The 13,078-nt window shown below is 33.6% G+C and overlaps 1 protein-coding gene across 2 annotated transcripts in view; it reads right to left on the bottom strand.

Annotated features, from left to right (window-relative positions):
- The window catches only part of nell2b (neural EGFL like 2b), a 369,230-nt gene that overhangs the window by 308,705 nt on the left and 47,447 nt on the right, over window positions 1-13,078 (bottom strand). For both annotated transcript variants that reach the window (XM_051920793.1, XM_028810691.2), the window contains exon 4: window positions 476-649. In XM_051920793.1, the coding sequence (XP_051776753.1) occupies window positions 476-649 (174 nt within the window). The remainder of the gene's footprint in view (window positions 1-475; window positions 650-13,078) is intronic.

The following is a 13,078-nucleotide window of genomic DNA, read 5'->3' as shown; positions in this document are numbered from 1 at the left end:
TAATATTTTCAAATTTCAGTTGTCATAAGCAGGATAGTTTGCTTTGGTTTAGGTGGAAAGAAATATACAAAAATATATCGTTCAGCTCCCTAGACACATATATCACAGAGCTACCTCAAAAGACAATTCATACATTGCATTATTTGTTATGTGTTTTGGAAATCTTTAGGTTTAAGAAATGGACAACCTATAACCTTGTTAGAACAGCTTTTTAAAATCATTTGAGAAATTATTTTAATATACTGTACAGTTTTTTAAACTTTTTTTAAAGTTTATAACAGATCATGCCAAAATTATTAACAATACACAGGTTTCTTTGTCATTTAACAGCAAGATTTAACTGCTGAAAAAAGAGACATTTCTCCTGAAACACTGAAATACTTTATCCAACATTTGAAACAATATCAGTTATACTAGTATATTTAAAAAGTAACCTGTAGTATTTTAGAATGGCTTAAAATAAAGTGTTTCTTACCTGTTGCAGTCAACATGCAAAATGATGTGAGAAGCACTAATTGCAATTGATAACTTGTGCCACTGTTTGTCTGCCAAAATGTAGGGAAACACTTCTGTATGTGATACTTGGTTTTTTGTGCGGTAGTGCAATCTTATCTCATTTCGATGACCACTGCTTTCCAACTCCAAAAACCTAGAAAGCACATCAATAATAAATTTGCATAACCAGTTACATAAATTACTGAAAGCATTAGTCTTTCATAAAGAATCACTCAGCCTTCATTAGTTAGTGAAATACAAAGACACAGCATGTGATAAATGGAACGCTAATCAGTCATGTCTGAGCCATAGGAGAGTCTCTTTGCAAATGACCTACTTATAATCTATGACTCCACTCATTCATCTGTCTGCAAGTAATATTAACTTTTAAATCAACTGTCTGCTTTTAATGTTTTTTTAATCATCCACTCAAACTGATGTTGTTTATTTCATAACCAAGATGCGGCAGAAGAATGGCTGCAATTTAAATTTCAATAATCATCTTTAAAGTCATTACATTTATGCTGAAAACATGTAAACTCTTTTGTCCAGCTAAAGCCATTTTTATAGCATTGACTATTTTTGTACATTAAGAAGATGCAAGTTAATAACTAATCTCTGCTATCCATTATTATTATTGTAGTCTAATTTGCATACTAGTAAAAAAAAAGAAAACCTTGAAATTTTATAAACCCACTTTTACCTAATACAAAGTTAAAGGTATCTGTGGCCCAATAATAAACTCTGGCAGAAAAGCAAATTAACAACAAAACCCATATACGCATAACACCCACAGTCACTCATAAAGCTGCCTTTTAACTTTAAATGGAAATGACAAAACCTCATCCTTAGGCCCTTTCAAGAAGTAACCAAAATCTATCTGCTTTTAGGAATCCTTGATGTCCATCCATCAATTTTCAAAATCTGCATACTCCAGTACAGGACACTGCGTCTCTGTTTGGGGACAAAGGAAAAACCAAGACGGAAAGATCTGGTGCCTGCCACATAACAGACTCACCCTCCCACCCACATTTGGTACTCAGGATCAGTTAGAGTCACTGATTAGCCCTTCACGCATATCTTTGGGGTAAAGAAGAAAAACAGAGTATAGTACTTGGAGGAAAAACCCCAAAAAAATGGGAATAAAGTCCATACAGACAGCAACGAGACAGTAACAATAAAAATGCCATTGTCTTTTAAGCCAATGTAGATTAAGAGGTGACACAATTGAATAGTTTAAAATTATGAAAGGAATTAGCATAGTGGATCCCAGCTGTTATTTTAAAATAAATTATGCAACAAGCAAATGGGTACACAGCTGTAAACTTGTTAAAGGCAGATTTTGCACAAATGTTAGAAAGTCTTTTCTTTACACAAAGAATTACAGACACACTAAAGAAATTTCCAAGTAGTATGGTAGACAGTAGGATTTTAGGGACGCTGCAGATTTCGACTTGATGTTACTTTAGACAATCTAGGTGAATTGGATGGATAAAGCTTGTTGGACTTAATGGCCTGTTCTCATCACAATTGTTAAAATGTTCTGAAATTCTAATGATATCCTAGCATAGCAGTGCCAATTCTAAATAACAGTGAGATGAAATAAATAAAAATGATAGTTAAAATTAAGCTTTCTCTGAACAACTTTACACTGCTTTACACTGAATAACCCATGCACACATAAATAGATACAAACTGGCTAAGTCTGCCTTCAGGATAGAGCCCAATACAAAATTTAATTTGACAGAATAATATTTGAGATATCATAAATTGTGCACATCTCACTGGCATTGAATTATGTCACTTGGTGTGCTACAAATCTGTCAAAATATTTGGGGAATTCAAAGATGAGTGCCCAAAATCTTTTTTTTTTTTCGTCATATAAAGAACAAACAGAGCATTTGAGCATATTAAAGTTAAACACTGGCAATAAGCAAATAGCAGTGGTGAAAAGATTCTTCATTGTGAATAACTTGTTGACTCAAAAATAGGATAGGTTTGCAGAAGTCATAAGATGTCAAAAGTTAAAGAAAATACAATGACAGTTCTGCACAAGATAGTAAGATATGGGAAGTTACTATGACAACCTGAAATATTATAGTTTTCAGCTGCAACCCTGAAACTTAGTCTTTTATATAATAGCAGGGAGAGGAGTTAAGCGATTAAATTAAGATGCTAACAAAATACTAGGGAAAACATGCATAATACTGCCTGGTATAATATGCGCACAAAGAAGAAAAATCTAAAATGAATGATGGACAGATGATATAAAGCAGACTCAATAACTGGTACTTCAAAACCTGCAGTATCAGTCAATCAGTATTAAAGACACTTAAAATAGCACATTTACAGTCAGTAAATTTCTAATCCGCTTAGTCCTGAACAGGGTCACAGATGGTGCTGGAACCAATCTCTGCTAGCATAGGGTGCAAGGCAGGAACAAACCTTGAACAGGGCACCAGTCCACTGCTGGGCGAAAACACATACCCCTATCATACAATATGGCCAATTTATTATCAATCAAGCACAATTATTGGACCCTGACAAAAAAAAATAATCAATCGAGATTTTACAATATAAACGAAGACATACGGTAAATTCAACAATACAAAAGTGTCAAAGTTTTAAATTTAAGAAAATCAGGCTCAAAATACAATGAATAATAATTGAATATAATAATAATTCAATAATTGAATACTATGACTGAAGAAGCTTCATGTACCGAGGTCAGGAGGGAATCAGAGAGGGTGGGTATCAGAAAGTTGCAAGAGAAGTTTTTATTTATTAAATGACCTATCTCTAGAGTTTGTTCTATTCAAATTTAAAAATTTAGACATACCAGCTGCACTGCAAATGCCCCTGTTCTTGTAACTCTAAACTTCCATTGTGATAATGTGATTGGTTGATTTGATTTTTCTTTGCTTTTTACATGAAGAACCTCCTATTGCTTCCATTAGCAACGCCTCTGAATGTCAGAACCCAGATGTGAATCACTGTCTCTCTCCTCTGGCACACACTTGAATGCATTTGCATATTTTTTTACCTTGAAAAATCCACTCTAGTCATCTTTACAGAGGTTATTGTATGCTGCTACATAAATGTGAATTGCTCTCTCTCTCTCTCCTCCTGACAACGACACAATAGTCACAGAAAAATATCACATCTTCATATTTTTTCAGTACATGCAATAAAAAATATAATGGGGAAATCTAAAAACTTTAGCACTCCTGTTATTTCAGTACTGAAACTCAACTGAAATTGTTTTTTTTCACAGCACTTCCAGTACAAGTACAAAATGGCATGCTGTTTTAGCTGTTGGATAGCAACTGATATGAACACCAAGTATATGTTAAATACTATTCCATACATGGGGAAAAGATTCAATGAGGCCACAAGAACAGAACATGACTATCAGAGACTGTGGTGAATCAACAGGTTGAACCTTTCACCAGCAAAGAGACAAATGTCACCCTTGACCATTTTTTATACTGTATGTTGCATTCCCTGGCAAGCAAGCGCCTTCTTGGTACAAAATAAGACAAGAACTGCTGCCCTCATAAAGAGCATTTTTTTTCAATGGATGTGATGACGACTGGGAAAGCCATGCTCACTTTCTATATGTACAAGCCAAGAAAGAGTACCTTTCTGCCTTCTCAGCACCATGCATCCCACCATCAGCATTAACACAGAGAGAAAAAAGAAACTAGACACAGTGAATGAATATAATTGCACCAAGCTATTTACAAAAGTTCACTAATCAGTTTATTTCTTATTTTTATCTAAACAGCTCACTTCTGTAAAAACCCACAAAAGCTCATAGTTGCATATTTTATCCCTTTAATTGGTATGTGTACATGTGCTAACTCACACAGCAACTCTCTACACAGTGAAAGCAAGGGAGCCACAAGTGGCCTGTTGTTGCATTTTATAACCTGCTAGATTTAGCTGTGATCATCTCTCACATTTTTTATCCCCAACATATGGGCAAGAAAGAAGGCAAAAGGGTGCTTATTATGGACGTGGCATCAGAGCTTTGTAATAACCACATGATGATCAGGGCGGCTGAAGCGTTGGATGAGAAAGCCATTTGCATCACAGCATCCTCTCGGGTCTCTTTTACTGCCGGTTGAACAATGTGGTCCTAGGATAGAAGATGTAGGCATGAAGAAATGAAGGAAAAATGTGTAAAGTGCCACTGTTTTGTGTGTGGGAGCTGCTTAAGGAAGTCATGAAGAATTTGTGTTTACCGCTGATGTCCTTTATAATCACACATCTTGCTGGTTGCATTTACATATGTTTATATTAATATAAACTGTGGAAAAATGTGAGTATGACAATAAAATTAAAAATCGTTCCACAGAGAAAGGAAAAAAGTTCCTAATTAATTTATTTTATTCGCCCAGTCAATTGAAATATGTTATTTTGTTTGTCAAATGCATACTAAAACGATTAGTGCTTCCCGTGAAACTTTTTCTTTTATTCCAAAAGCATGCCAACATTTGAAACTGTATGCAAACAAGAGGCTATGTGCATAGAAATGTGTTTTACATACAATCAAGCTTCTATTATCTTGTTAGGTAATCGACTGTTTTCAGAAGTAGAGCATTAAGGATATACTATAAGAATGCAGAGCTGATGGGCCTTTAGTGAGAACAAAACAATTCAGACACCATTCAGCATAGCTTTGGTGGATTTAACATTCAGATAAATGCATATTGGTTACATTATTAAAGAAAAATTGGAGCTATTAGTTTTGGAATAATCCAACTGGTTGATTATCATAAAGAGATACAGTGCAGAATAACTGCACCAAATAAAATTTAAAAAAAATGGAGAGCTGATGTAAATCCACAAATTAGCAGGGACTCCATATTGCCACAATTGAGGACAATAACATTGTATTGTATCTACTATTTGAATTTGATAATTAGATAAGAGATAAATGTGAAATCTTCTTTGCCAATACTTAGGAAGAACACTCTAATTCCAAGATCAAGACATGCTGCAAAAAATGGTATTTTTCAAAAGTGAAGTTGTGATCGACACCTATAGGCAAAGTGATGCTAAATGTGTTAGTTTTCCTCAATTCTAATGTCACTAAAAATGATTTGTATGCTGCTACAAATTCTTCATTGCTCCAAGCAGACTCCCACTGCTGCTCCTCTTGTTTACTCGTGACTGGTTGTTCTATGTTTGCTTTGAAGCAGCACTCTTCTTTAACCTTTCAGAATAACACAACATAATCCAGTGTGCTCCAGACAGAACATAACAACTCTCTGCTCTAAAAAGACGACAAGCTGGAGGTGTCAATGAAATATGCCAATAAAGATTCCTATGGTTTCCAAAAAAAAATCCTCAGTAGTTATTGCATTACATATTTTATACAGTTTATACAGATTCTTGCATTCTTGCCTCTCACTTTAACTGACAATGATTTTGCTGTTGTATTTGAATCTTCACAGCTGTTCCTGCTTACCCACGCAAAGCAATGTAGTTTGTTTTTTTTTGGTGAAATATTCAAATCTAATAGAAGACAAGGATCACTTCAGAAAACTTCTCTATAGTACCTGAAATAGCGATTACTGTTCATGGAAAGAAGGAGGTGCTTTTACATGATAAAAAAGCAAAAATATATAATAAACATACAACAAAATCCAAAAAAGCAGATATCTTACCTAAAGACAAAAGAAGCACAGATTCAAAAATAAAATAAAGAAGGTAACACATATTCAATAAATATGAAAAGCACAAATGATTAAAAAGAATTTCCCTCAGTACAGAAGAAGTAATACGTGACAAGAAGCTTACAGCAGATGTTCCTGTTTTCTCATGAAAACACAAATGTATTCATTTTTTTCATTTTTTATTATTTCTATTTTGTTTGTAAGAAGTTTTAAAAAGACTCTGAATAGATACAGCAAGCTAAATGACAGATTTGTTTGCATAACTGCTCTTTTAAAACAACCATCAGCTAACAAGAAAAATAGATCAGTGAGTAACATAAGACATTGAATAAATGCTTCAAGTTATCGGAGAAAAAAAACCCTTCTCCTGGGAAAGACAACTTTCCTTGTCCTTGTTTTTATCCCAGTGGTATTTTAGAGTACGCTATATGCATGACAGCTAATATAATGCACTTTTCGAAGACATTATAGTGTAATGCATTCCTTGCATTGAAGTTTTCTTGATGTTCTACTGTAAACAGTAATTATGCAGAAATGTTAAATAATAAAATTACATTATCTCGTTCAATAAAAGCTGTAAATACTATTTAGCTTTAAGCGTGCCTTGCCATTTGATATACATCTATTTTTCAAGCTAACAATGAAGCCCACTTCTTAACTCTTTGTTGCACTATGATAGAGAATTGTCTTGTCACTGTACATGTAACATTTCTATATTCATCCCATGCACATTTGGGTTCTCTTGGGGTACTCCTTCATCTTCTTATTGCATCCTGAAGAACTGAGTATTTGGATTAATTTGCAATTTAAATTAGCATAATTCTAGCAAGTATGAGTGAGTGTTTGAGTGAACTTTACAAATGAGTGGTATTTCTTCCTGGGTTTGTTACAACCTTGTGTCCAATGCTGCTCAAACAGCCTTTAACCTCACTGCAATGTAATGGAAACTGAGTTTAACATAATTTAAAACTTATGAAAGGAATGCTTTTAATTATTGTTTATGAAAAAAGTACTGGTAATTGGAAAACCAGTACTTTTCCCCAAAATAGATTATTTGACATATTATTATGGGGGTCATTGAAAGTAAGGTTGTCAAAAGTATCACAATATCCATAATTATTGATTGTAACATTTTTAAAAAAGTTTAAATACTCATTTTTCTTGGTATCAATTCTTAGGCATACATTATGAATGCATTTCTGGTTTGCTGTGGATTTGGAAAATTGAGCCTTGTAGGCTATCAATGGGCATGGCTCAAGTTGCTGCCCCATTTTCCACCCATTCACAGGTTTTAACATGGCAATTTCACGAGAACACTTAATAGACAAAGAGGGTAACCAGAGCGGCATCTAGAATAAAACCACTAAATATATGCATGCCCGTATAAGATTTACTACTGCACAATACCAACACAACCGATTTAGCCAAACACTTGAAGGGTTATCACGTGAGTCAATACAAATTTTGAGAGGTAGGTATGTCATTTCTAAATTAAGGGACATTAATCATAATTAGCCTGTAAACTGTTGCATTTGAAATAGGGATGTGATATTTGAATTTCTACAGGTTAAAACACTATTTGTAGTCAGTTAAACATTTAACACATTGTATGCTGCTCATGCAGCAGCTACACTCTTTAGCACTCAATCAGTATTTAAACTCTCACTATGGAGTATGCCTCCATAACATGTTACTTTCTACTATTACATATAATTTTAAAATGATATTACATCACATTTACTATATAATATAAGGTGTTTAAAAGTTTCAGTGTTTTACAGTGTGTATTTAGTACATCAGGGGTCATTTGCAGCCCAACAAGAACATGTCTCACAGAGGACCACATTGATACGATAGCCTTTCTTGTGAAAATTCTGGAAGTCACAAAGACATCATAATCTATTATAGAAAAATCATAAATGAATTGTTTACATTTACTGTATGTGTTAGCAGTCTGTTTGTGACAACCCTACCAGCAATCTATTTCACTGCAAAATCCATTCACAGGCATTATTCTTACATTATAAACACTGTAAATTCCTGACAGGATTGAGTGTGGTAAGGTGGTGTTTCTGCTTCCCTTTAACCATGCTGTTGACCTACAGCATAAACTTGAATCAATCATGTGCTTTGATCATGGGTAAGGTGCTATAAAAATAAAACATATTATTATTAATATTAATACAATGTTTAGTGCAATTAAAACAGTGCTGGGAGTGTCAGCTCCTAAACTGGGGAAAAATGTTTGAAACTTTCTTCAATTTATAACATAGTATGAATTTCATTTACAAACAACATAGTTGTCATAATCATATCAGGACTTCCAACTGAAAGCATTTTCATACTGCTTTTACGATTTTTGCATTTGTTTCTGTAGTTTTACATTGATTATTTGGACTTTCAGTATTGCCCAGGATTGAAAGATCTCATATGGTGTGTAAAGACATCTGACGTGGAGGGAGTGGTTGTATGGTCTGGCAAGAGACAACATGGCAGACATTTTTCCATTAGGTTGACTTCTACTTATGATTTGTTGCTTTCTGCCATTATTTTATTACCAAATATTTATAAAGTTGTTCAGTCTACCTGTTCTTATAATCCAAGCCATTGTATTTTTGACTTGATTTATTTTTTAAAAACCTGTATCCTAAATGCACACACTTGTAACAAACATTAGGACAGTGACTGTTTTATATATATATATATATATATATATATATATATATATATATATATATATATATATATATATATATATATATATATATATAAAGAACAAGAAGTATTGATCCTCTCAGGGGTACAGATCACAGTGTAGTGGTCTGAAATGGTCTCTGAAAATATACCAGTGCACACCAAAGACACATAACCCAAGAAACATATTTAGAAAAGTAGGCTTTTAAGGCAAAGGAAATACTTACAGAGAGTAAGAAAATGAAAATATATAAAAGATGGTGTTATTTCAAGAATATGAGAATCCAATCACCCAACATTTATCACAACAGGAAATTTTTAAAAGCCAAAAATTACAAAAGTAAAATGCCCTAAAGGTATACAACAAAACAATGACTGAAATGCATGGGGAAAAGTTAATCAACTAAATAGCCACTTTTCCCATATTGTTACAGAAAAAAACCAATAAATGTAATGCCTCCAACAAAACTAAAAGTGAGCGTCCTGTCTACAGTATAAATTATAAAAGCCTAAAGTGCAACAGTCTGCAGGTAGTACCTGTGTGAAAGAAACCACCCCCAAAATCCCCAGGTCTGCCCACTCTGCCTCTCTCTAGTGCTGCTGTGATTTTTGTTAAATTGCTGAAATGAAGGATGTTCCTTGTAAGCCATTAGTAAACCTATACCATCAATTGCTTCTAATTTATCACAATTTGTTCATTAATTGATCTACCTCAGAGTCTGGGCACATTGGCTGTGAACCCTGATTAAGCACTGTTCAATCTCCAAAAATGTGTAACTATTTTCATTATCAAACCAACCTAATCAGTTCAGCATCAGATGGGTTGAAACTTACCCAGGCAGCTTCAAACGCAAGTCAGGAAACAACTCTCGTAAAAGTTCCAGTCCATCACAGCAGAACAATGAACACTTGCTCACATAAGGGCAGTAGTATTAGTAGTAGTAGTACTGTCATGTAGACAAAGTACAGTGAAATTCTTACTTCCATGTCCAACCAACATGCAACATGTCTCTTTCCAGCAATGATAAAAAAAATGAACATATTAATAAACTTAACACACATCAGTTACCTGGTGTACTTCTTCCTTAACATTTCTAAAATTATTTTTTATGAGTCCCATTACAATAAATTATATGCAGAACTAATAAAAATTAAACAATACTACTTGCACACATTAATGTTCCATATTAAAATTAAGCCAAATCAAATTAACATAGGCATCCTCATCCTACCCAATGGTAAAGAACTTTGAGCTACATTGTTTATGTGAAAATTTGCTATATAAATAAATGTTGTTGCTGTTGTTGTTGGTCGTGCCATGCCGCCTGTCCTTAGGTGTTTGTTTAATTGTCTTTTTTATATGTGGCTTTTTTGTGGTTCAAATGAAGGAAGTAATAACTATCAAATAAAAAAAAGATTTGTAAATACTATAGGGTCATTTGGAAGGATATTCATTTTAACAATTTAAATGAAAAAGGACATGAATCCTACTTTTTGTATGATGAATTTCAACTGAACAGGCCTTTACGTCTCTTGAAATGATAACTCCTACATATTTACACTGTTATGAAGTAATCAGATGAAGACCATTCACTGGGAATGGTACATTCATACTCAAGCTTATACTGAACAAAGGGATGTTATAGAATTCCTCCATTCAATTTTAATGCATGTGGCAGGGATGAATATGTATCAGTAACCTAGAGAGCCATGTCATCAGCATAAAGAGATGCTTTTTGTTCAGGTCCTTCTTAATTTAATCCCCTTAATCTCTGGCTGTTTGTGGAGGTGGAAAACCAGGAGTTTCAATACCAACTGTGAAAAGCATTGCTGATAATGGACTGCCCTGTTTAGTTCTAGAGTAAATCAGTCTTAATTTACATTATTTATGCAAGCATAAACCTCCGGACTAAAGTAATAATTTAATCCATGCACATATATTGCGTCCAAACCTATATCTGTACAACACTGTGAATGGAGATTTTTATTCAACTCTCTTGAAAGTTTTTTTTTTTATTGCATCTAGAAATAACAAGATCTCTCAAAGCTCAGATACTGCAGTATATTTTACAGTAAATAGTTGTTGAAGATTTGACAATATACAGTGCAAGTTGAAGCCTGTTTGAAGACCTGGGCAGGGGTTTATGGCACACCTTGGTGTCCAGAGTTACATACACGGCGCCCCACTGGGTACATGCTATAGACTTTACGGACTGCACACCCCTTGGCATCCGGAGAGCTTAACCCTTAACTTTCATAAATGGTGCCCCTTGGCTAGTGCCGCTCTAGGCAGCAACCTATGTTGCCTAATACATTGAATGGCTCTGACAGGGTATGTTTTCTTGATCTTGTGATATTATAAGAAGGATGCGCTTCCTTTGTTCTTTTTACCAGGTCATGGATTTTATTGTTCAGCAGAAAAACTAATCTAAGATGTTTTTATACTAATTAACACTAGAAGTGCAAAATATTATGTCAATGGACATCGTGTTTTTGAACTTTAATTATTTAATTACTGTGGATTTCATGCTCCTGCACCTCTTATCTTTTCTATAATAGTTGCACTGGAAATATTCCTGTTGCTATAACTTTAAAATTCCATTAAAAAATTATATTTTTCTTTGTTTTTTTTTTGAAAATTACATCTAATACTAGAGAGATGGTGGTCCCCAGGTGCGAATCGCTACTTCTCTCCCTTGGCATGCAACTTTGAAAATCCACTCCATCTGCCATTATTGACTATTATTCTGCTAATTGTGATTTGCTGTCTTTCTTTTACAGAATAATCACTGAAAGAAGGTCAAATTTACATTTACTCACATTGTCTCACTAAGTGTAATCAAGGTCATACCGTACAGAAATCTGGAAAACTGTAGGCACTCTACTTATATCACTAAAGTAAAAAACACATATAAACACACTTCAAATGGCAGTAAATGTTTTTTCACACAACATGGAGTAAAAAAGTCTTCAGCCAGCATTAATTCCTACATGGAGAAAAAAGGAGTTTATGTACTGTATGTTTTAATATGTTATTATCTCTATCATCCTTTAACATACTGTATCATTTCCAAAGTTACTTTAGAAGATAACTTTTTATAAAATGTTGTGTGGTACCTTTCTGGGAGTGCAGCTTTATAAGATATTTATATCGTCTTGGATTTGTAACTTCAGTGTTTTGTCCATCTACTCTATGCAGAGTATATGAAACTGCACCATTTTCAGTAAATCATTTGGACAAATCAATTATTTCAATGATAATTTCATTCAGATGTGTATAAAGTCTTATAGTCTTCTTTCAACTAACGTGAACAGAACCAACTGCATTGTTAATCACTGAAATTGGATTATTTTCTTTGCAACTATTTTCATCTGTATTCATAAAAAGAACAGCATGAATTAAGACTGAGTTACTCTGTTTCTCTTTTGGTGAAAATGAAATTCTGTTTGTAGTGACAACTTTTTTGTAGAGCTCTGCATTGAGTAATCTGGCACAAACATGATTAATTTTTAAAGATCTGTACTGACTGCAAGGAAATAAAGCAGTCTAAGATTTTATTTAAGAGTTAGGAGATGGATAGACAAAAAATTGTCATAGTCAAAACAAGAGTATCAGATTTTTTTTACAAAAAAGCCAAGAGACCAAAGTTAAACATGAACGCAGAAGAAAGGTCAAAAGCCAAAATTAAACAAGTAACCAAAGCCAAAATGCAAGACTAATACTGTAGTCAGGAAGTAAAAAGATTCACAACAATGAAATCGAGTTTTTGAAATTCTTTAATCACATGTTAAGATATGAGAATGCATCTACACAAAAGTACAAAATGGCAACACCCATCACAAAAACAAAATGACGTCATGGGAAAATGTATTTCAAGCGAAAAGAAATGTGACCAATACATTCCTTGATCTTGAAAACTCCAAAAAATCAATCTAAACAATTTTTAAATGTCAATGAATACTATAAAAAATCATAAACAAAACTGATATCATGACAAGATTTCAGTATTTTCTAATGCCCTTATAGTGTTTAATTTATTTTTTGAAACAAATATTGCATGAAATTATTTCTTCCATCAAATATGCTTTAAGCATCTGCCACAACAGTTTCAATTACTAGTTGAGAATAGAACAGTGAAACATACTATAGCAATTTGAGTTCCAGAATAACATGAGCATGGTCAGAAATAACAATGGTACCATAC

Source organism: Erpetoichthys calabaricus, chromosome 1, assembly GCF_900747795.2.
Source record: "Erpetoichthys calabaricus chromosome 1, fErpCal1.3, whole genome shotgun sequence".
NCBI lineage: Eukaryota > Metazoa > Chordata > Cladistia > Polypteriformes > Polypteridae > Erpetoichthys > Erpetoichthys calabaricus.
Note: the sequence above shows the minus strand (reverse complement) of the source record. Positions and strands in the feature narration are given on the sequence as shown.